The sequence below is a fragment of the Patagioenas fasciata genome, chromosome 17 (assembly GCF_037038585.1).
Source record: "Patagioenas fasciata isolate bPatFas1 chromosome 17, bPatFas1.hap1, whole genome shotgun sequence".
NCBI lineage: Eukaryota > Metazoa > Chordata > Aves > Columbiformes > Columbidae > Patagioenas > Patagioenas fasciata.
This window is the reverse complement of record NC_092536.1, coordinates 5,646,240-5,669,044: the sequence shown is the minus strand read 5'-3', so window position 1 is coordinate 5,669,044 and position 22,805 is coordinate 5,646,240. Positions and strand designations below refer to the sequence as shown.

The 22,805-nt window shown below is 47.0% G+C and overlaps 1 protein-coding gene across 3 annotated transcripts; it reads right to left on the bottom strand.

Annotated features, from left to right (window-relative positions):
• Positions 1-715: 715 nt before the first annotated feature.
• Positions 716-22,778, bottom strand: UBE3B (ubiquitin protein ligase E3B). 3 transcript variants are annotated; one of them, XM_071816054.1, is made up of 29 exons: positions 22,658-22,778; positions 21,688-21,784; positions 21,520-21,602; positions 20,812-20,981; positions 20,608-20,728; positions 19,881-19,940; positions 19,364-19,468; positions 19,165-19,261; positions 18,582-18,667; positions 17,838-17,920; positions 16,786-16,891; positions 16,000-16,120; positions 15,195-15,372; positions 14,652-14,821; positions 13,818-13,985; positions 12,855-13,026; positions 12,303-12,421; positions 11,541-11,655; positions 11,032-11,131; positions 10,646-10,765; positions 10,151-10,327; positions 9,950-10,060; positions 9,259-9,396; positions 8,773-8,838; positions 6,884-6,942; positions 5,090-5,272; positions 4,709-4,820; positions 4,261-4,353; positions 716-3,804 (listed from the first exon to the last, which is right to left on the bottom strand). In XM_071816054.1, exons 4-29 carry the CDS (start codon positions 20,970-20,972, stop codon positions 3,613-3,615), a joined length of 3,213 nt encoding a protein of 1,070 aa, XP_071672155.1. In that variant the 5' UTR covers positions 20,973-20,981; positions 21,520-21,602; positions 21,688-21,784; positions 22,658-22,778; the 3' UTR covers positions 716-3,612. The 3 variants fall into 3 exon arrangements, with proteins under 3 accessions (XP_071672155.1, XP_071672156.1, XP_065707563.1); XM_071816055.1 differs by lacking the exon at positions 22,658-22,778 and adding an exon at positions 22,485-22,577; XM_065851491.2 differs by lacking the exon at positions 22,658-22,778 and adding an exon at positions 22,222-22,454.
• Between the last annotated feature and the right edge of the window lie 27 nt (positions 22,779-22,805).

The following is a 22,805-nucleotide window of genomic DNA, read 5'->3' as shown; positions in this document are numbered from 1 at the left end:
AACAAACCCCATGTTGGCTTGAGTGACAGGTCCTTAGGGCAGTTTCTAAAATAAAAAGTGCAGCCTTGCCCCACAAACCCATGTCTCCCTACAACTCTTCTCCCTCCCCAAACCAAGAAGTGTAAAATTCCTCAGTGCAAAGATCCAGAGTTGGCCCCGCTGGCCACCCAAACCCAGGCCTGGCTGTTCTGAAGGCAGCTTTGCCCCCGAGCTGCAGCTCCTGGCAAAGAGCGCTCGCCCGACAGGGCAGCTGCGTGCTCGGGGACACGTGCTGCCCCGCACTCCTGCGTTGGGGGATCTGCCTTGGCATTCCCATCTGGTTTTCCTTTCACCAGCCATTCCCAGCTGAGCAGAGACGTGCACAGAGCACCGCGAACTCCTGGGCTCACCATCAACACATCCCCGGAGCGCTCTGAGGAAGGTACGAAGGACCCAAGTCTCAGCACCTTGCAGAACCAAGTAGGATTTTTCCATCATACTCCAAGACAAAAGAACAAATCCTGCTTCAAACAACACTGTCAGGTCTCATATTGCTCACCAGAGCACCCCAAGGAGCCCATCTCTCAGGGGCACCCAAGCACACACAGGAACCAGCCCGGCAAAAGGGATTTCCAAGGGAGCAGCAGCCTCCAGCCCATCTCACAGGTGCCCCAAAACTCTGCTCCCTGCTCTGAGCAGCAGCATTGCACCACAGAAAGGAAGAGGAGACATCCACTCATCTTATCATACCAGGTTTATTTTTCTCTTTCCTGCATTTCTGATACAAGGGATGGAACCAAGGTCTCCCCAGCAGTGAGTCTTCTATAGAAAAAACAGTCATTAATCTCACATGGCAGAAGCGTCCCTGCCCTACAAAGAACACTGTGCAGAACACTGTGGCGCAGGCAGGGACTGACACACGTTCGCAGCCTTCTGCTCAGGCAAAAACGTATTAAAGCCTCCCAATCATACAGAAATCAGCTGCTCAAGAGCAATATCATTGCACACACAGCCACCCAGGGCACACACTAGACAATCACGTTTTCTACACTAGCTACAAAATTGGATGTAGTGTCTGGTAGTGCAATATTTCCCGATTTGGAGGGACCTCGCTAAGTCTGCATTAAGATCTTTTCTAGGAATGGTACTCCTGAGGAAGGCAGGAATAAAGGGAAGCAAAGATTTTATTTTGCTGTGTTCAACAATCCACTCAACTGAACAACCATTGTGCTCTATTCAGACACTGCTTTTCCCTAAAAGAAAAGAAAAGAGCTCGTGATATTTTTAACTATGATCGGTACAAGTCAGTGCCTAAAATCTCCAAACTACACATTAACAACTGGTTAATGCTGAAATGTTCTATGTAAAAAAAGAAATCCAATTTTAAAAAGGCAGCTTATTATCATTTTTTAATTTCTCTGGACTCAGTCCAGTATCTTGAGTCCTCTGAATGCAGACATTCCTGTCCTCACTAATGCTTCCGATCACTCCTGTTTAATATTACTGAGCTGACATAGAAAAAGCATCCTGATGTGGTTTTCCAGACGCATTTCCAGGCATTGGTTCTAAAAAAAGGGGTTACTTCTCTGAGAACCAGCTGAAGCAAGACAAGAGAAAAATGAAGCAAAGGCCACCTCTGTTCTCTTGGTTGAACAGCGCCAAGTATTTTCTCGTCTGTTTGAAATGTGCAACATATCATGGTTCAGAGGGTCTTCCAGAGAGCCCAGGGAGCTTTCTCTGTGCAGAGAAACGTGCACACCTGGGGACGTAAACCCTTGCAGGACATCATCACAGAATCATTTTGGTTGGAAAAGACCCTCAAGATCACAGAGTCCAACCATTAACCAACCCCTGGCACTAACCCGTGTCCCTGAGAACCTCATCTCCGCATCTGTCCAACCCCTCCAGGGATGGTGACTCCACCACTGCCCTGGGCACCCTGTTCCAATGCCCCACAGCCCTTTCCAGGAAGAAATATTCCCTAATGTCCAATCTAAACCTCCCCTGGTGCAACTTGAGGGATGGACCAAGGCTGAGGTAGGGTCTGGCTGCTGCCAGCTGCCTTGTGCAGCAAAGCACCGAGCCGTGCAGAGGAGCCAGAACACAGGGTGAAGGTCACCGGTGCCACAGGACAGTCTGGGGGGAAAGGGAAGTCCAGGGGAGAGAGCAGCAGCTTCTGCTTTATCAGTGAGCTTGTTTTATTAGTGAGCAGAATTGGGGAAGGCGAGAGGGTGACTGGTTTTTAATCCTGTCCCGAACAGGGGAACATACATGGCTTTCCTCTGTGCCAGAAACCCCGCAAGAACTGAGCAGCCCAGGAGATCACAGTCCCTCCTCTCACCTGGTCTGGGCCCAGGCAGGACTTGCAGCAGCACGAGGGACCAAGGCTGGGAAGTTGCAGAGACATTTTACGAATCAAGCTCTGAACTTCATTAGAAATGGTAGGAAAGGTCCAAATCTCCCCAAAACACACATACGTGCACACTCCCCACTCACACCCTGCCTTTCAGAGCAACCTGAAAAAGCTGCCTGCTGCAGGCAAACATCAACCGTTAAAAATAAGGCCAGAATGAGACAAAGCAACCAAAATAAATAGTTTGGCAACAAAGCAAACGTGGCTGTTACGCAGAGGCCAAGTCCTGGTTCGAAACAGCATGTCTCCATCACAAAAGAGCCTGCAAACAATGTGAAACCTCTACCTGAGCAAGAGGAGATCTGCCAGCGAAGGTTTCCAGAGGGCTCTCGGCAACTCGACACATTTCCCTTCCAGTGCAGGCAGGGGGCAAGGGCTGCCCGAGCTGCGTGCCACCGCCCGTCCTCTGGAAACTAGATAAAATTAAACCTTTTCTGCTCCTGAGCAAATTCAGACAACAAACCCTCTTGTCCATAGCACAGGCTCTGGCAAGAGCTTGGCAGAGACACAGCTGGCTCAGCACGCTGACCCCCACGCCTGCTGCTTGAGCTCTTAACCTCCCGCACTCGGGAACCTTCCTGAGAGTGGCAGAGTCCATCTGCTTGTGTTTAACCTGCTGCTTCTCTAGTCTGGGCGGGTGGTTCATTCTCCGAGACAAACACAAGAGCCTTGCACAGAGTGAGGGCATTGGGCAGCCCCCACACACACCTGACCTGAGAGAACAGTGCCCGTTTGTGGCACATCCAACGCTGCAGCCTCCTGCTCATCTCCTCGTGGGCTCTGTCACGTTTCTGCCTTTGTGCAGCTTCCCACAGACCGACTTCCACCCAGTAAGAAACTGGACCATCTCCTGGGAAAGGAAAAAGAAACGTTCCCCCAGCAGCAGCTGCCCAGACTGCAGAGCCTGCTGGGGGTATCACGGTCACTAATCTGACTGGCACTTTTAATGTTCCTTTTGTGCTCCCCTAGGGTTTGCTTTTAAAGACGATTTACGCGGGTGTCAAGTGAAGTGCATTGGGTCAGGCCCATCACCTCCTTCATCCTGGAGCAGTGCCCAAGAAGAGTCAGCCCTATCTGGCCCAGCAGCTCTTCCCTGGAAACCTTTATTATCAGCTGCATCTCTCCAGCCCTCGTGCGAGCCGGCAGCTCTGTGCACGAAGGCCTCCACGTCCAGCAGCAGCCAGCAGCTCTGAGAGCCCCCATCGCCGAGTCCAGGGCCACTAGGACAGCTCGAAGCCAGTGTTCATGCTGATGGCGTAGCGCAGCTTCTCCCGCAGGATGCTCTTCTTGCTGTAGTTGGGGAGCTTGAGGAGGTTGAAACACGTAGAGGAGGTTGGGAGACGCCCGCCTGGCTCTTTCTTGCGGATCGTGAAGAAGCCTCGTAGCACGCTACCCAGCGTGTCACCAGTGTCCTAGAATGGAGCAGAAATACAGTACCTTCCACTTCTCCATTGTGCTTCTGCCAAGCAGGGTGCCTGTGCACAGGACAGAGGTGCCAACACCAAACCCGTCTGCTGGGAACAGGGAGAGCTGAACCTCGAAGCCCCGTCCCCAACAGCAGGTAGAAAGGAGCTTCTCTTATAACTGCAACTGCCACCACAAACGCATGGTCCACAGGGGACTGGATCAGCGGCACAGAGAGGTCCCGAGGGGAAAACACAACCCTGGAGACAGGCAGTAAGAGCCCGAGTGCTGCTGTGTGTGGGAGCAGGTAGGTGCAGCCGCATGCACCCTATCAGCATGAGGTTGTTTCACCTTGCCCTATGGAACACGTATCTTTATGCCTTAAGAGTTTCCTGATGCGAGATGAGGAGGCTGGGAGGGGCCTGGCAGGGAACACACGAGGCAGGAGCAAGCAGGGTCCCTACCTGGTCATCAGAGACTTCCACGCAGCGGATGGAAAACGGAGGCTTGAGGTAGGCGAAGCCCAGAAGCGGAGGCCTGGAGCAGCTGGTAACAAACTGAAAAAGTGATGGATGGTCAAAGATGGCAGCAGCGAGAGCAGCCTGGCTGTGCCAGACCTGCAGGTAATGCAGTCACGGCTGCTTGGGCTGGCGTTTAAGCACCCCCAGTACATGCTTCTGAGCTTTAGTGAGCAGCTCCGCGGGTCTTTGAAAACTGCCATCTAGGGAAGACTACTCAGGTTGGCACAAGTGCATTTATAGAAACTCTGCTTCCAGGGCTACCCCTCTGAGAAGCAGGATGTTGATTTTAAGGTGTCAAGCATTTCTGGAGAAAGCTCCCAGCTAACTGGATGAGAACAGTACTAGACCAATCAACCTGAAAGGTAGGCTGGGCTGTAACACCGGCAATTACCTTGAGAAACATGGCTCTCTCCTCGGGGCTGAAGTCATTGGCCAGGATGTCCCACAGCCAGATAATGACCCGGTGACTCCCGTGGAAGCCTCCGTAATACACGGTGTGTTTTCTGGGGAGAGAAAGGTTGTGACAAGCAGGGAGAATTTCTGCTCTCAGGAGCCAGTGGAGGAAGAGACCCTTCCTGTTCATTGGTACTTTGTCCAAATTAGCTTTAAGGAACATGTTCTACAGCTCCATTTCTGTCTGCTCCTCAAATTTCAGTTAAGAAGAGCAGAAAGTTGTGAAAGCGTCCATATCCTGCAAACCTCCAAACAGCTCTGTAAGAAACTGGCTCGGTTTGCTGAGCAGGGAGACCAGCACACCAAGTTGCTCACTTACTTTAAGTCCTCGAGGTCAATCTCAGCGTTGTCACCAGAGATCAGCCGCTGCAATTCTGGTGCGGAAAACATACGAATCCACTCAGGCTTAATGATCGACCTGAATCCACTGATGAGTGCTGCTGTCTGACTCTTGATTTGCGTGTGCATCCGAAAGTGAGCCATGAGATGGATGTAGCTGATCCTGCGTGTGACAGGGAGGGTGGCAGTGATGGAGATGCAGCAACAAGGTACAACCACCTCGCTGGTGCAGGAACCAGGCTGCTGACCTGTCTCTCCAGCCCAAAAGGGATTAGCACTGCGTTACACTTTCCCTTCCAGGGCCCTGCTCTTCGTTTAAGCAGAAAAAGCTGTTCTTCTGCCCAGACTTTGCCTCCCACCTCTGGGACCGTCTGTTCATTTCTCAGAGCTTCTTCCCAACCCAGGGACTGGCTGGCTTCAATAATAATCACTTTATGAACCTTGGCCAGACAGCAGCTCACAGAGCTGAGCGTGCATCCAGTTCCTCTTTAAAGGATCAGATCCCAGTCATGGTTGCTTCTCTAGGTTTGAAAAACAAATGTCTGGGCTCTGACGCTGCACTGGAACCCATGGCTGGAGAATCAACACACAAAAAACCTCTGAGGAGTTCCACCTTCACCCCAGCAGTAAGAAGAGGTGCACTGTTTACCAGAGGGAAGCACCATCAGGCTTCCTCTTCTCGCCAACAGTTGAAACAACCAAGCTGGTGGATTCTTCTTCACCAGCTCCTGGGCAGACACCACCACAATTCCCTGCACTGGGTTTTCAGCCAGGAGACCTCTGTCTGCTTTAGCAGACAGAACTGTTTCAAGATTGCTTCCACATCTAATGCCGCTTCTGTTCCCTCCCAACTACCAATCTGTGTGCACAGCTGCACAAAAGCTTCAAGGTTTCTGCTGTAAGCGATCAGAGCAACATACAGGACTTTCAACTTTCTCTCTGAGCCGACTTCAGACAAGCCAGAGAATGATCCTTTCAAATGCAAACTCCCTGGTCAGAGCTCCAGAAGGGAAGAGACTTCCGGGAACATCAGGTTGCAAAGCACGACTAACAAAGACAAATCCTCAGGTAGGATCCAGCTTTCACTTGCCATTTAAGAGAACAACCCCCAGATTACCAGTTCAAACACACATCTGCTTAATAGATATTTTACCCTGCTTTTATGATCACTGAAGGGTACAGAAAAAGAAAAAAAAAATGAAGGGAACAAAAAGGTGGGTTTGGTTTTCAGGCTCTGGAGTTGACATTTACGATAACTATCTAAAAGCCAGTTATCTGTGAAAATAGCTACAGGGCTCCGTGTCTCCTCCGATTTCCTGTGTCTAAAGTACGACTGTCGACTACATTTGAATTCACCACTGTCTCCTCTGAAGAACAGTGCTTTATACAACTGCCACATGTTATCATTCTGAGAAGATCTGTCTGCTCCAAGGTGTCTTTGAGCATCTGTGCCCTCTATGTTCACGACTGTGTGCCTGAATTGCTTTGAATCCATCTGTCTGTATCTATCACCGTCATTAAATTCTGCAGAATCTCACAGACTGTGTGCCTTTGACCTCAGAAGCGCTGTTTCAAGAAGCAAATTGTCAATTTTTATTTTGCAAATCGAATTTAATACAATTTCTGCCGATGAACTGTAACCAGTAAATTCTATTAAGATATTTATGTGCTCCTTCTACTCCAATCTATCTCAATTCATTCCAGATGCAAGCCCAAGGAACTAGAATAAAGTATTTTGCAGTGGTGACCTTAAAAATCTAATTGCTGTACTTACTTATTTTCATTGGTAACGGGAATGGTCTTCCCTCCAGGAACAAGTTCATGGCAAACAAGCTGAGGAAGAAATGATTGTATTGCTAATTACTGCCTGGAACCACAATGGAAAGAAATGCCATGCTAAGCTGTTACCTCCCCATAAAACATTTATTTTTACAACAAAACAGTAGGATTTAAAATTTAAGTAATAATCCTGCTTCTGCCTTGAACCAGTTTCACTTAAATATTAACATAGTAATTGAACAGTAGGGAACTCCACTGCTCCCACCAGTGGAGCCAGCGCTTCTTCAAGGAAACCTCCTCTCTCATCTGATCCATCACTGCTGAACCGCACACAAATCAACTCAAAGAGCCCCGGGGGACTGTCATAATCCCCGAATCCAGAGGCTGAACGAGCTCAGAGCCAGTCTGCCAGCACAATCCTTGGCTGTCTGCTCCACAGGTCTCGTTCTGGGGCCACTCGAGTGACACAGCTCCCTGTCCCTCAAGCTGGGCACTCAGGAAAGTCATTATTCACATGCTACAGTGGCCTCGGGGCTTCAGTTCCAGGTGACTTCCAAGGTCAGAAGGGAGCGCAGCATGGGGAGAAGCTCAGCTCCTCTGTGCCCAACACAAAGCTGGACCCAGTGGAGACACATGAGTTCAACCAGGAACCACAAGGTTACCCCAGCTGGATGCTTTTGTGAGGCCAAAGCACAAGGAAAACAGGGTGCCCTGCTTGATTTAGAAGCTTTGTGTGCTGTAATGCAAGCTAGGTCCAAACTAGGCAACTTAGGAATAAAAAAACACAGCATGGAAAGCTCTCAAGGACAAGCTGCCCCAGATAAACGGTCCATGACTGGTCTCTGAGCCCTGTGCCACCGATCTGCACTGCTAACTGTTCAGGCTTTGCGCTAGCTGGGCTCTCCACACAGAATCTGCAGCAACAACAGCATCCACTGACGTCTTATCTATCTGTATTTTCCAGCTGTGCACACACAGCAGCACAGAACCCAAGGCACGAGTACAACCACGAACCTTGAAGCCTTTATAAGAGACTGACAAACAGACTTTGCTTCTCAAGGCCATAAGACCACCCGACAGACGTCAGGTTTCTCTGATGGAAATGGCTACGTTAAAAGAAAAGGAATTCCTCCCTGCTTACACAGATTCTTCTTTTTAAAAGACAGGAAAACCAGTTATGCAGAGAAGCACAAAACAATGTTTTTGAACTAGAAAACAGAAAATCCTGGCACTAGAAAAATTAAGGGTCGGAGGGCAAACTTTTTTGTGGAAAAAGCTATTCTCTGCCCACAGCTAAATACTCAATGAAGCCACAGAATCCTACAGGGGAGTTCAGAGATCCTCTGATGCTGAGCCAACCTGTCAGCACAGGTGGTTTTTATAAAAAGAGAGCAGAGCTCAGTCCTAACCACAATCAAACACAAGGTCATTTACAGTCAGTCCCCGCAGGATCCTTGTTCAGATGGGCCACACAGAGCATCCAACCGATATGCTTGGAACTGCAAGTACCAGAGTAAAAAGCACTTTGTAGCGTGTGTGGACAGTGCCTGACTTTGAGATGCTCAGGGCCAGCTCTCAGAAAGCTCAGCAGAGAATAACAGCTATCTCTGCTGGCAAGTGAGGCTGCAGGTGTATTTCTCTGCTCCGAGGACACTAATAAAAGCTGGGACACCTCTGCTCAGGAGTCAAACCCAGTTCTGCTGCCAAATACCCCAATCTGCCACGCCGGCATCACAGTGCTTCAAAAGCTCTTTCTGGAGGCATCAGTGAGACAAGCGAGGGAGATGCTCCCGTGTGGAGCAGCTGGGATCTAACCTGGGGGAACAGGGACTGCCTGAGCCAGGGTTGTGGACTTGGACTATCAGTCATTGAATAAAAACCTACCTGACCCATTACATCTTCATCGTAGGACAGTGTTAAGCCCAAGTCACTGATATCGCCATCATAGCGCTAGAGGAACAACAGAGAAAGGGAAAGATGGTCAGTGTTTAGCAGCAGGAACAGCAGCTCTGCATTTTTCTATTACTCTCCCACTAAGTGATCCCCAGCAGATACAAGGCACCAAAGCATAACAAATACATAAAACCATAGAATTACAGAATCAACATGAGTTGCTCTAGGTTATGGGGACACTGCACCAGAACTGAGGATAAAACTCAGGATTTCCTGACTGCCAGTTCCAGGTTTACACCTTCAGACTCCCTTCTCACTCCTGTGTGCCTCAGCAAAAACACAGGACAGCCACCTTCCTTAGCATCACCAAAGGTGTTTTTAAAGATTATCAGTACCCCAAAAGTATTTGCAATCCTAGTATTTCTAGCAGCAGCCAGCGATAAAGGAGTTAAACAACAGGAAAATGAATGCTCAAACCTTAATTGAAGTGAGATTTTTATAGAACTCTGAGTCCAAGGAGGGAAGTTCATCTACGGAGCTGTAGAAGACGCTGTGGTGGTGCCCAAGCAGCTGGCTCAAGAAGAAGGAAGCGAATGGTACATCCACAACTATTCCCTGCAGACAAGGAGAACGCACAGGTAAGGTCCTGCTGCACACTTGTCCTGTGCAACATCTTTGGCTATGAGGCCTGTAGGCAGATCATGTGTTGTGGAAAAAGTGCAAAGATGTAAGACACTGAAATCAGCTAAGAAACCCACACCCTTCTAAAATCCATTAATTAGCCAAGCAGCTACAAAAAGGTAACAAGGCAACTTCATGTTTTCTTTAAAAGAACTATCTTACATGGAGAGGGTCATTCTGTCATCCCATCCTCCTTTTCACCACATGTCCCTTTAAGTAAGTTATCAACAAATGGATGCTTGTAAGGTGTAACACCAAAATAATACACTATTCCAGTGTCCCCAGCACCAGGAAGAATAATCAAGATGTGTCTCAGGTTTTACCTCCAAAACTATTTTTAATACCTGCCTGAAGAAGTGCCAGACTGCTCCATCATCAGTATCTCTATCCATGTCATTTTTTCGAACTCACTTCTTCAATAACACCTCCCCAAGCATGTGACAGATGCCAACAGTGACAACATTCTAACATGGTACTTGTGGCTCACCTCATAGACAGCCTTCCCAAGCATCTTCCCCACAAACTCAAAGAGCTGGAGATAGTTCTCATGAATGTAAGATGTTGGGGATGGATACAGCCTCTCGTCACCGCTGGTAGTCTGCACACAAACAGGTAACAGCGCAGTGAGCCAGGCTGTTTCTCTCCGCAATGGGTCGTCACGGTCAGCATCTGCAGCTCTGCATCATACCTTGAACAAGTTGAGTGCAGGGTCAAACACCTTCTTTATTATCTCTTCCAGAAACTCTTTGAAGACACCATCTTGGTCAATACCAGCCTCATCGACACCCAGATCATTCACAAACTTCACTCTGATCACTCCCTTCATGGCGTTCTGGGAAAGCTGCCGTAGCTGTTCATACCCATCCTACACAGAGCAGAAGAGGCAGAGAACAATCACGCAGGGATACACGTGAAACACCTGTGCAAATGCACCCCAGAAACTTGCATTTGTCATTGAATCTTGTGTTCAAAAATACCAGCATTTTTCCTAGTCAAAACTCCAGGTTTGTAGCAGTCTGAGGTGAACTAAGGTCCAGCATTTTCTTGTAACATCACTTCATACAAAAGCGACAGAACTGGCACTGGGTCCCTCAGTGCCCACAGAGAAGGTAAAAGCACATTCTCATCAGACCAACTCACCGGCTTCTTGGTTGGCTTCTGCAAGCCAAGCCGGGTCACTCACCTCCAGCATCCGTGAGCGGCGGATCGTGATATGTGTGACATGAGGCGATGCAGAGCTGGTTTCAACCAGGCCAAGCTTCTCCTTCTCCTTTGTAACCATGTTTCGGAAAAGCAGCACTCTCTTAAAAAGAAAAGAAATGTAAGTTTTCATCAGGCACTGTGGGCTGACACTGTGCAGCTGCCCACACACATCAGCTCCCTCTCAATGAAGACAGTTTAGAGGAAATGCGCTGGGGAGAGTTTGGGGGAAGGTGAAGACTTTTGTTTAACTGGCATTTCAGTCACAAGCTCCACGTCACAAAATGCTCAACACGCATGTCCCTTCCATCTCAGGCCACTCAGGTCATCAGCTTTTCAGCCTGCACTCTCTGTCTCTGTCCTACTCACGTTCTTGTGGGGAATGACGTGTGGGATGTACTGCAGGAGCAGCTGGGCTCGTTTCTTGTCCTTGTCCAGCTCCTGGAAGAGCACGCTGGGTTTGAGGTCCCTTACAAAGAAAGGCACAGATTCAGAGATGCCTGAGAAATGCCCAGGTGTGGGGAATAGCCAGGGGTAGGAGAGAGAGGAAACCTGTAATGATTTCAAAGACAAAGTAAGTGCTCAGGTGTACAGAGCTAAGATGGTCAGAGACACTTGAGCTGCTAGGTGTTGAGGCAGTTTGCAAACCCTCACCCTCCAGGAGCAGCAGCTAATCCTTACACCACAGAAGAGAAGCACAACAGGAGGGGCAGCCTCAAATGCAAACCCGGGGAGCAGTTCTCATCTGGATCTCGCAGGTAGGACAAGGGGTACTCAGTTTAAAGTAAGGAACCCCAAACTGCTCACCCACAGGGAAGCTGCTGCACTGGGACAAGCACACGGCTCCACACGATCCCTGCCTTGCGCTGCACACTTACTTGCGTAACCAGTGATCCTCTGGAGCAAAGCGCCTGCGGCAGTCCCGTTCATACAAGACCATGAGCCAGCCATGGACAGAATGAAACAGCTCCAGGGTCTCCCCTCGGGCGTTCTCTGAACAAAAAGAAACAAAGCAGCAATGTCCAAGCACGCCAGGGAACTGGAGTGTCCAAGAGCAACATGTTGATCCTCTGCCCCACACTAAGGACATGTATTTGTCCTAAACTCCACTGCTTGCAGAGGGGAGAGATTTCATGCCTTGCAGAAGACACAGTCTCCTCTTTGAACCAAGTGAAAAATGTCTTGGGCACATCAAAGCCATCTCAAGCAGCTCCAGCTGAGTCCATTTCTGCTGTGATGGCTATCTCATCTAACTGCCGGAATTGAGCTCTACCCAAATTATACCAGCATACAGATCAACACTAGATATCTACAGAGATCCCAGCAAGCCTGCTCTGCTTTGTCAAAGCACCGCGTTACATTCTTGTCCAACACATGGCCCAGTCGCGCTACACTGGCAAAAAGCAACGTGCACATCAAGTCTGTTACACAAATTCTTGTTGGAAATAGAAAAGTGCACTCTATTTGGTGCCAAGCACAATAGTGGCATCTGGACACCAAAAGACTGGGACATATTCTCATGCCACACAATGTGATGTTTTTTTGTGCAAAGAAATCATTCATAAAAGCTTCAGATTCCACAATTAATGGCAACTGCTGTTTTAACAGTAACCTCAACTCATGCTAATAAAAGCACTTACCTACAATTCCATCCCAGATCATCTTAAATACAAAGGAATTCAGAAAAGATGAGATAGTAACAAGCTCTTCCAGTTTGAATGAAATCTGCTCTTCATAGACTTCTATGTCATCAAGAATCCTATTGGAGAAAACAAATGCAAATGCACAAGTGCCAATTTAATTCCCTTTTGAAATTTTCATAAAGGCACATTATCATTTAGGAGCAGCTCTTATTTCTATGACAGCTGACACCCATGAGGACTTAAGTCATAAACAACTAAACGTTATTTATTGATTTTGATTGATATCTGATCCTAACAGAAGGCAGCATGAAAGGTCTGAGATACAGCCAAGACATTATTTCATACAGCTATACATTAGTCCCCAAGAGAACTTTTTCATTAGTCATGCTATGAAAACTGTCTCTACTGACCAGCAACACCATTTTTTTTTTAGTCTGCCTAGTTATTGTTATGCAAAAGCAGAAATACCTTAACTGTTCCTCTTGAAACCTAAGAAATACAAGAGCTTTGCATTACAAAACTAGAGAGCAGCCTCTGCTTGCTACCTACGTGATAAGGTGGCGGGAGCAGTCACAGAAGAGCATCAACATGGCCAGGAGCCTCTTGGATTCCTCCGTATCATTATTCAAGCACTCCAAGAAGAGCTTTAACCCGCCCTGTGGTCCCAGCTCACAGATAAAAGCCCATAATTTGGGCAAAAGATCATCCAGGTAAGTGAGGCCTGGCAAGAGAAAAATAAAGCACACTCAGTAAAGCTTGATCTGCCTCCTTGCTCATGGAGGCTCAAACAAACAGGACTTAGAGCTGAAAAATCCTTTTGCAAAGCAACACATTACTTGAAGGAAACATAAGCATCACATTTGGCTTCCAAGTCTGTCTGCATTAACAAGGAGATATACAGTCACCAGGAAAGCAGGAAAAAGCCTTTTAACGAGGCATTAATTGTATGCACATCTGAAGCCTTCTCTCACTAACTATTTTGCAATTTTAGAAAATAATTAATTCCTGCGACCCAATCACAATTACAGCCATCTCAGAGAGGAGAACACAAAGAACAGGGTTGTGTCTGTGGGCACCACTAGAGCCACAAACAAAGGTTCTGGAGTCACTCCTCTGCTCCAAAACCAGCCTTATCTCCTCCTCCATCCATTCCCAAGACAGGTAATTTGTTCTAAAGATGTATGAAAGCATTCAGCGTTTCCACCACATAAAGATTAATATTGCCAGGTTTTCAAAAACACTGACTCAGTCTTAAGTTCAATATGGAGTAAGCAAGGTTTCATTATAGGAAAACTTGCTTCAATTTGTATTCTGGAGAGTTAATGCTTGATAAAGAAGTGATGAATGTTATTGATCAGATGTATGATTCAGGATGGAACAAGCCTTCCACCCAGCCAGTCAATAAACTGTTGTCAGTAATAAAACTACCAACAAGTCAACAGAATTTAATAAGAAAAATCTATTTTTTCTCCACATTTTTAAGTGATTCGAAAAGCACAGAAACACTCTGACCTGTGAGTATCTGCAGTCGGATCTGTGTCAGTGTTGTGAGTGTGGTTTGGTACAGGACACAGATGCTGCACACCTTCTGCACTTCTGCCGAGTCCACTCGCTTGCCCCCAACAGGCTTGAGAATGTTGCGGACAGACGCAGATTTCTGGAAAGCCCTCTTGAAAAGATCTGTGTACAGAGAAGCACATGAGATCTGGGTTCAGGAGACAGAAGTGCTGTTCTGAACTGTTTCTTATTCTCAGTCGCTTGGCAGCCATGCAATAAAGAGGTAAGCAGACTAAGTCATTCCACAGACAGGTTTGGGTGGATTTTTCTAGCAGACACCCTACAGAATATTTCAGCAGGCGCTACTCCACAGAACCACAGTAACTAATGACCACGGGATCTGGTGCTATGGAGAGCAGCTAGAAAATAGTTAGAATACAACTGTTTTATTCCAAATACTCTGCAGAATGACCATGCGTTGCAGGTCCACAAGCCAGCTGCCCCTTGCTTTCCACCTGGGAAGCTGCCCTCTCATCTTGCCTTGCGAAGTACTAAGTTATACAGTAAGCACTTCAGCTACTTGAGAAATAATCACAAATCCTGCTAAAATAAGCAAATATTTTTCACAGCACCAAAGTAAGAGGCTTGCCCTGGGTCACAGAGGCATTCTGAGCAGGAATTACAAGTAGGAGAGATCATATCCCCACTTAAGCTGCAGCAGCAAGTAATTACTCAAACCTTTTAGCATAAGTGGCAAAGTCAAAGCCCTGCAAGTCTGCGAGAGACAAAGACAATGTGTACACACACACAAACACACACACAAAACCAAAGCAACCCTCCCGAACTGACTCTTCATCGGAAGGCTGTTCTGAGGGGAAATGGGCTGCATTGGCAGCTGAGCTGTTTCCTGATTCTCCAGTAATTTCTTGCTGAGCACGTCACTGAAGAGGATGCGGATCAGGTGGACTCCCCAGAGATGCTGCAGTTGCTTTGTCAGCAGAGGCATGGACTCGTTCAGGCTGAAAGACAAGCCGGAAGAGACACGTTAGAAGGCAGGCTGGAATAAAACACCAGACAGTGAGACTGTGATACGTTTAGCTCATCATCAAAACAGAGTTTGCACCCACCCTACAGATGGTTCTCATAGGAAGAGCTGACATACAAGTCTCGTGCTGAGTGTACCAGGATGGCCACTGTTTACCAGTCTGACTATACTAAACAAATTTCCTCATGTAATAGTCTGTATATGAATGCATCAGTTTATATTGTGCAGATATATCCTGAAATATCTGAGAAGTTATTCTGAATAGGGTTTCAAAACATAAAAAACACTGCAGCACTAAAAAAAAAAGAGACTTAATCATCTATCACCATAAGGTTCTCCTCACTCACCCATAATCCACAGTCTGTGAAAACCAGCCCAGAACAGGATGCCAGTGGGTGAGGTTGGATTTCTTTTGTGAAACATACTTCTGGCAGTAGGAAAGCATGTGAACAAGCACATCCACAAAGTGAGCCGTCTCCTCCTCCAGAACTCTGTCATTCAAGGAGCCCAGGTACACGAGATTACCTGGTGGAATGACCAGCACAGCAAGATTTAAAAGAGCAACAGATGCTGTGGGAAAGTGGCTACAGACATAATAGAGGGAATGAACTCACAACCCTTTTCAATCCCCAGTGGGACTTCGGTGAAGAATAAGAGGCCACCCTGCAGCGAGCCATGTCCAGTACACATCAGCCCCTTCTCACCTGAATCCCACCAACACCTGCTACCAAGTACTGTGACCTACAGATGATCCATGGTTATTCCCGAGTTCCAACTGTTCTTGTTATTTTTACAGAAATGTGAATTTAAAATATTTCAGTGGCACATCCCTTTAGGGAAGTTAGATTCAAGCCTGCTACGCTGTGAGGCTTTCTCAGAGTCCAAGCGAAAAGCTAGCAGAGATACTACTTCATGGTTTAGGTGTGATGACATGAATACAAGAATCTTCTGACCCTTCCTCCATTTGCAAGGGCCTTAAACCATGTCTGCAATATCACTAGATAAATCTCAATTATTATTTAAAATCTTAAAAATAAGGATCAAAAAATCGTAAGTTGGATGCAGCTCTGACCCATGGAGAATGACAACTTGACTCAAAATTCTCTTCCAAGCACAGTGGAAAAAAAACAAAGAAGTCTTACAGGTGCTTACCCAACAAACAAAGAGTGTGACTTCCTTCCAGGCACACACAGACATCTCGGCATTGTGCTTCACGACTTAAAAATAGGATGAACTTGCGGAAAAGATCATGAGATTCTATCACTCCCAGACGCTGAAAGACAGAATTTAAGACCCAGTGAGGCTGAGAAGTCACCACACCTGATCTGCTGTCAGCAATTCGGATTGTCTTTCCAAAGAAAGCAGCAAGTTGAGAATTGCGCTGAAGATAGTGTGACAGGAAGCTGGCCTAGGAAATAAAAAGCCTTGCGGGTGAATAGGCCACGTTCTAGGTGTAGACAGACCTCTGCAAGTGTCTATCTGTGAGAACACAGAATGCCCATTTGGCACAAAACATGCCTGTCCACACCAAGCCACACAGAGGAGTAGCCACGTTGAATTAAATTAGTGGACAACCTACTAATTACCATTACAGATTCTCTGCCACGCAAACTGACCAATTCTTGCTATGGCTCTGCCTATGGTTACAGAAATGGAAGAATAAGGACATGCAAAAAAATTCAAGCTGTTTCTAAAGTATGCCTTTATTTTTATTCTTATTTATTTATTTTAGGGCAGCTCAGCCCACCATCCCACTTCTGCGGTATTACAAATCCAGCGTATCTGTAGGGTGTAAGGAACAACCGCTTCAATAACAGAAAGTTGAAACTGGCAGAGAGAGAAAAGCCAATGCTTTGTTCCAAGAGTTGATAAAACAGAATAACAAGTGGTCTTATGTGATATTCAGGGATTTTTGGCACTATTACATCACCCACTTACCTCAGGTGTTAGAGTAGCAAGATGAGTCATTATAGCAGGCACAGACATGATATGGATCAGAAACGACCTCAACAGATTGTCTGAAAACTGCGCAGCAACCACAGGGCTACAGAGAGAAAAATACTTCAGTGCAAGAAGCCCAATCTAGCAAAGCCAGACACAGTCTGTAACCCAGCCGTTCAGAACCGGCTGCTGGTTCTATCCCCATCAAGAGGCATCACTGGAAAAAGAACATTCACTTACACTCCTGTTATCAAAGCAAGTTCACAAAATTGCTTATGACTCAAAGGAATATCAGCCAAACAGTTCACAGTATAATGTATTTTTACCCAGCACATCAACACCACCCATAGCACTATAAGTGCTTTGTGGTTCATTTCCTAAATTCCTCTTCTCCCCACTACCACAAAGTCAGTAATTAAATAGTTGTTTTCCTTAGGAAGATGTCAAGTGGCATATTCAAGGAACATCCACTACTACCCTACTGAACATCACAACCTCATCATCCCAGCAGTGACAGCAACAGAAGGGAAGTGGCACACAATTAACCACTGAAGTCATTAAAAGAATGCTCATTAGTGGCTGCAGATTTCCAAAGTGAAGTGACATGAGGTCAGGGTAACAGCATACTTCTCTTTTTTTAAAGAAAACAGACTGAATCATTAGACAGACCTGCAAAGAGCTCTCGTTTCAGGGACAAACTTTGCCCCTGCAACTGAGTAACAGGTAGATCTGCATCAGCAGCTCATCGTTCTTTGTGAACCACCGTTCTTATCTAGAGACTTCCTGCCCCTTCTGATGGTTCAACAGAAACACATACAGACGCTGTGCTCTAAACTGGAATTGCACTCCAAAGTCCAGGCTGATAGTAACACTAATTACTGACTTCAGAGCATTCTGATCTGAAGAAGGATGACAGGAAAGTGAGCTGTTTGCCTAAAGCAGCTTCTTTCATCAGGACAATATGCTCAGTGGCACAAAGAGACTGGTAGAAAAACACAATAAAGATGACTTTAACTGCATGTCACCCCAAATAGCTCTGGCTGCCTTACCGCAATGCCAGGGAGAAGACAGCAGTTAAAGAGCCTTTGGACAAGGAAGGTCTGGATCTTGCCAAGCCATTAGTTAGCAAAATCTGGAATAAAAACAAACAAACAAACTGCAGTAATCAGAAAGAGATGATGACTACTCCTGAAACACATTATGTTTATTTTCAGAGCAGAGAAAAGGAACACCACCAGAGAAACCTAAACACCTGTTACAACAAGTCATTTGGCACAACTAGAAGGGCTTCAGGTTGATAAAGGCATAACAGAAAAACTGCAATCTAATCAGACACTCTACAGACTTATTTCTCTAGCACCTGTACTCAGAGGTTTCCCAGGCCTTTTACAATTGCCAGGCAAGGCTCACAGTTGCCTGGTAATATAATTCTCATTTAAAAGATTAATTAAAACTACCCCAGTTCCTTTCCCCAACAGAACTGTAAACCAAACCCAACCCATACAACATGGCAGCAGCAAAGTTCAGAAAAATATTCAAGACTCGCCCCTGTCCATCTCATTACAAGGGGATTAAGTGATTTAGATTCAGTGACAAAAAGGAGACAGTGTATTTGGTCTCAAGTGGGGAGACTCTGCTTTACTGCTTTGAAGAAAAATACAACCACACGCAAATCATCGGTGTTCCGTAACCAGCTTCTCCCTGACACACAGAGAGCATAGAAGTTTCCTCAGAACAAGGAGCCAGCACAGGACTGGGGCTTGTTTAGAATAAACAATTAGCTGGAGACTGACCTGCAGCACAGAATAAAATCCCTTCTGATTCAGGTGTCCCATGATGTTTGCACAGATGTGGTTCATGGCCGGCCTCAGGGTTTCACCTGCCGAGTTAAACACGGGTGTTACTCAAACAGCATCACGGCTCCACTCTTTACCTCCTTACACACTATAAACATTTGTCAATTCATGAGCTCTTTTTGCACGACATCCTTGCCCTTATATGCAAAAACACCGTTTTAGCAGCATTTCACATCAAGTGAAGTATGAGTCTCATTTCCTCCAAATACTTATTTACCTTTTCTATGTGAATTTCCTACAAAACCTCAGAGCTAAAACCACATTCCATTATCCCCTGAACACTTCTTGTGTGTGAGATTTTGGAGCATTATAAAAACATTGTAACTGTTGCTGTTCTAAGGGAAATAGGCTATCTAATCTCAAGGGAACCCTTGCTGCCCGTTCCGTGCTTTGTGCAGGTACGGCAGCATAATGAACCTTTGCGGTAAGCACAGGGCGAAAAAAATGTTCGGAAAAAACACTCAGTTTTAATAGCAAATCCCAGATAAGTGGCTTAAAATATTGAATCGGATGCACCAACCTTTTCCCCGAAGAATTTTCCACGTAGAAGTGTCCGTGAAGGTGATGAGCATTGTGAGGTGCAAGTTGACCAGTCTGGAGTCTTGCAAGATGTCAGGCTGCGATAGCAAACACCAATGTCAACACATCAAATTAGCTTTGTGCCAAACAACAAAACTGTTAAATGCAGGGAGGCAAAACACAAAGAAAACATTTCTCACCTTAAGCTGCTTGAGGAATTCACAGCAAAACCACAAAATGTCTTTGATCTGTTTGATCCATAAGAGCGTAAGATCCTTGGAGAGCGCCAGCGACACATACCACACCTGAGACAGGCCGGATACAAAACAAACGGGAGCAGTGATCGGTATTTGTGGTGCTGATCGCCAGAATGTATTCCCAGGGAGCTTTGTAACCCAGTGCCCTGCTCAGCCCAGCAGCAGAACAAAGATATTTCTCTCCCCACAATTCACTGGTCAAAACACAGCACCCAGCACAGAAAGAAATCGCTCTTTAACTCCTATTGCTGTATACAGAGTAAAAAAATATCAGAGGAATACTACAGAACTTGTCCAACATTTCACCATAGAATCTCAGCAGTGTTTGGGGGTTTTGAAAGCTAAAAATTAAAGTATCACCAACCTAAATCCCCACACACAGAATTAAAAACAAATGGAAAAAAAAACCAAAACACAAACAACCCTCCCAGCCTCAAACTAGAAAAACTATGCTGCTGACCTTGGGCTCATTCTCAACATCCATACTATTCAGAATACACCGGCAGAGCTTTTCAAATCTCTGGGAGGAAAAAAAAGTGGCATTAGTTCCAACAACAGGAAGGGCTATTGCAGAAAAGCACTAGGAACAGCTCAGCAGAGGGAGCAAGACACCTCCATAACAAACCAAATGTTTCAAACACATTCTCTACAGCCAGTACCGATGGCTTCTTATATACAGCCTTTTATTTTCCAATTGTTTTCCTCATAATTAGCTCTCACAGTTTCCTGGGGCAAATATCATCATTTCATAGACAGTACAGCAAAGGGCTTCACTCTGAAACCACAAATGCAAGGCAGGGTGAGAAAAGCGGTTGCAACACAAACTGTCTGCAGACCAGACTCTGCCAGGACACTGTGTGAGCTCGTCACAACGCAGCTGCCTGGGGAGCTGATGCAGCTGACAAAATCCGAGGGCACTGCTCAGTTACTGAACTTGGCGTGGTCATTGGGAACAACAGTCGTTAAATTACGCCCCGTATATGGAACAGCTATTAAAAAATTAAAGGGTTCTTCTATTTCCTTCCTATAGGCAGATCTCTCCAAGAAGGATGAGGAGACAGAGATCACATTTCTGAGGCAAAAATATAACAAGAGAACCTATATGATCGCCAGATAGCTAATTGAACATATTTAACATGTTAAAACATCCTCAAAAGAAGAAAAGTGTGTCAGAGTAGCCACCTTACCTCTTTGTCCTCTTTAGGATTAAATATAAACAGCAGTTTCCTAGCAATTTTGAAGACAGAAAGAGCACTTCTTTTATTTGAGCCAGATTCACTTGCCCCAAAGAAATCATCCACTTCTCTCCTACCAAAGCGGGAAAAATGAGTTAAAAATCAAGCACACCTCTCCAGACAAGAGCAAAGCGTGGAAGGTAGAATTTCACACACCTTATCTCCCTCTGCAGATGACATCGACAGAGAAATCTCCTGATCAAAGCCTGGATCTGGATGGTGGCTCGTTCCCTCTCCTTCAGCTCCCGCCGCTCCTCCCGAGCCTGCCGTGCTTTGTCCAGGAACTGGGCTTTGGAGGATTGGCTCGCGCTGAACATGTTTGTAACCTACCAAATGTAAATTTAAGGAAACATAAGAATCGTTGCAGAAAACACCTGAGGAACTAGAGGCAGAGCGGACACAACGCACAGGCAAGGGTAATTCTTTACATCACTTCTGAACTGACTCCCTGCACCTGACATTTCAGTAGAGGAAGGAGAGCACCCAACAGCACAAAAAGAAATTAGTGCAAAAAGCAGCCTAAGAAATCCAAAGTTACTTGTCAGTGGGACTGCAATAAGGCAGCACATTGATATCCAATCATTCCAACAAAGCCCACAATCTAATGCGGGCAAGTAGATTCTAAGAGCAAAAAACTCCAATTATTGCGTTGTCATTGTGTTCCACCCCCTGTACTCCAACTTTCCTTCCTGGTCTTTGTTGTTTTCATTTTCTTGTTTACAGATAACATAAAAGAACATTTCTATAGGCACAGACACAACAGAAAGAGCACAAGCAACACTTGAAAGCTAATTTATTGCTACTCAACAACACAAAATGCACAGAGTCAACAACAGCTTTATAAATACTTAACAACAAACCCACCTGAGGGCTTACTTCTCCAAAAGATGTGTATGATAATCATTTATACGCAAATATGATCCCCATCCATTGGGTTCAGGCGGCTCCTGCACAGAAAAGCACATTATCTGGAAATGATTTGGGAACTTCCTCTCTATCTTTGCAGTGTGAAGTCCTTTTGACCAGACTGACCTCTCACTACATCCTTGAGAACATGTGAAGTCAGAAAACTTTCAAGAGAGGAGAAGCAGCACCCCTGCTCAGTTGCGATTGCTGGCACACATAGTTCCTGTGGGGAAAACACAACCCAATGTGTGATAAAAGCGAAGACCGGCCCTAGGTGTGCCGGGGCCTTGAGCAGCAGCTGCCCCACAGGGAGTGTTTCCTGGTCCACTGGGGCAGGACCCACCTCAGGACTTGCCCACACCGCTATCAGCAGCCTGCAGAGACCCCACGTCCCCCACACCCACAGCTTCACCACTGAATCCCAACCTAGTTGGGGTTGAAGGGACCTCTGGAGATCCCCCAGCCCAACCCCTAACGCAGGGTCACCAGAGCAGATCACACAGGGTCACGTCCAGGCAGGTTGGAATGTCTCCAGAGAAGGAGACTCCACACCTGCTCTGGGAAGCCTGGGTCAGGGCTCTGGCACCTCAAAAGAAAGAAGCTTCTCCTCATATTCAGATGGAACCTCCTGTGTTTTAGTCTGTGCCCATTGCTACTCACCCTGTTGCTGGGCACCATAGAAAAGGGTCTGGTCCATCCTCTTGACACCCACCCTGAGATATTTATCACATTGATAAGATCCCACCTCAGCTTCTCTTCTCCAGCTCAACAGCCCCAGCTCTCTCAGCCTTTCCCCATCAGAAACTCCAGACCCCTCAGCATCTCCACAGCCCCAAAGGCCCATCCCGGAACCCTCGCGGCGCGGCGCAGCCTAACCCGCTGGGGCCCGGCCCCGGCCCCCGCCCCACAGCCCGGGACCTCACCCTCCCCCTCGCTCCACCGCCGCCTCCTCCCAGGCCGCCGGTGCTGGGGCCCGGCAGCTCCGTCGCTGCCCAGGCCCGCGGCCCCGTTGCCCGGCAGCCCCCCGCCTCGTCCCCCGTGTCCGCGCTCCGGCCGACAACCCGCCCCGCCGCTGCCGTTCCCCCCGCCCACTCGCCCGCCCGTCTGCTCCGCTGGGCTCCGCGCACGGAGGGCAGCCGGCGCTGGTCTCGGTGCTGCCGGTAAGTCGGGCCGGGCCGGGCCGGTCCCGGGAGGCGGCACCGCCGGGGCGGCCGCGCGGGACATCGGAAGGGTTTGGCGGAGCA

Excerpts from the sequence above, each read along its gene's own strand:
- UBE3B (XM_071816054.1), bottom strand. The coding sequence starts at position 20,972 with ATGTTCAGCGCGAGCCAATCCTCCAAAGCCCAGTTCCTGGACAAAGCA. Across the intron at positions 9,397-9,949 it reads TTGGGAAGGCTGTCTATGAG|GGAATAGTTGTGGATGTACC; the intron begins GTGAGCCACAAG and ends CCTTGTCTGCAG. Across the intron at positions 4,354-4,708 it reads AGAGAGCCATGTTTCTCAAG|TTTGTTACCAGCTGCTCCAG; the intron begins GTAATTGCCGGT and ends TCACTTTTTCAG.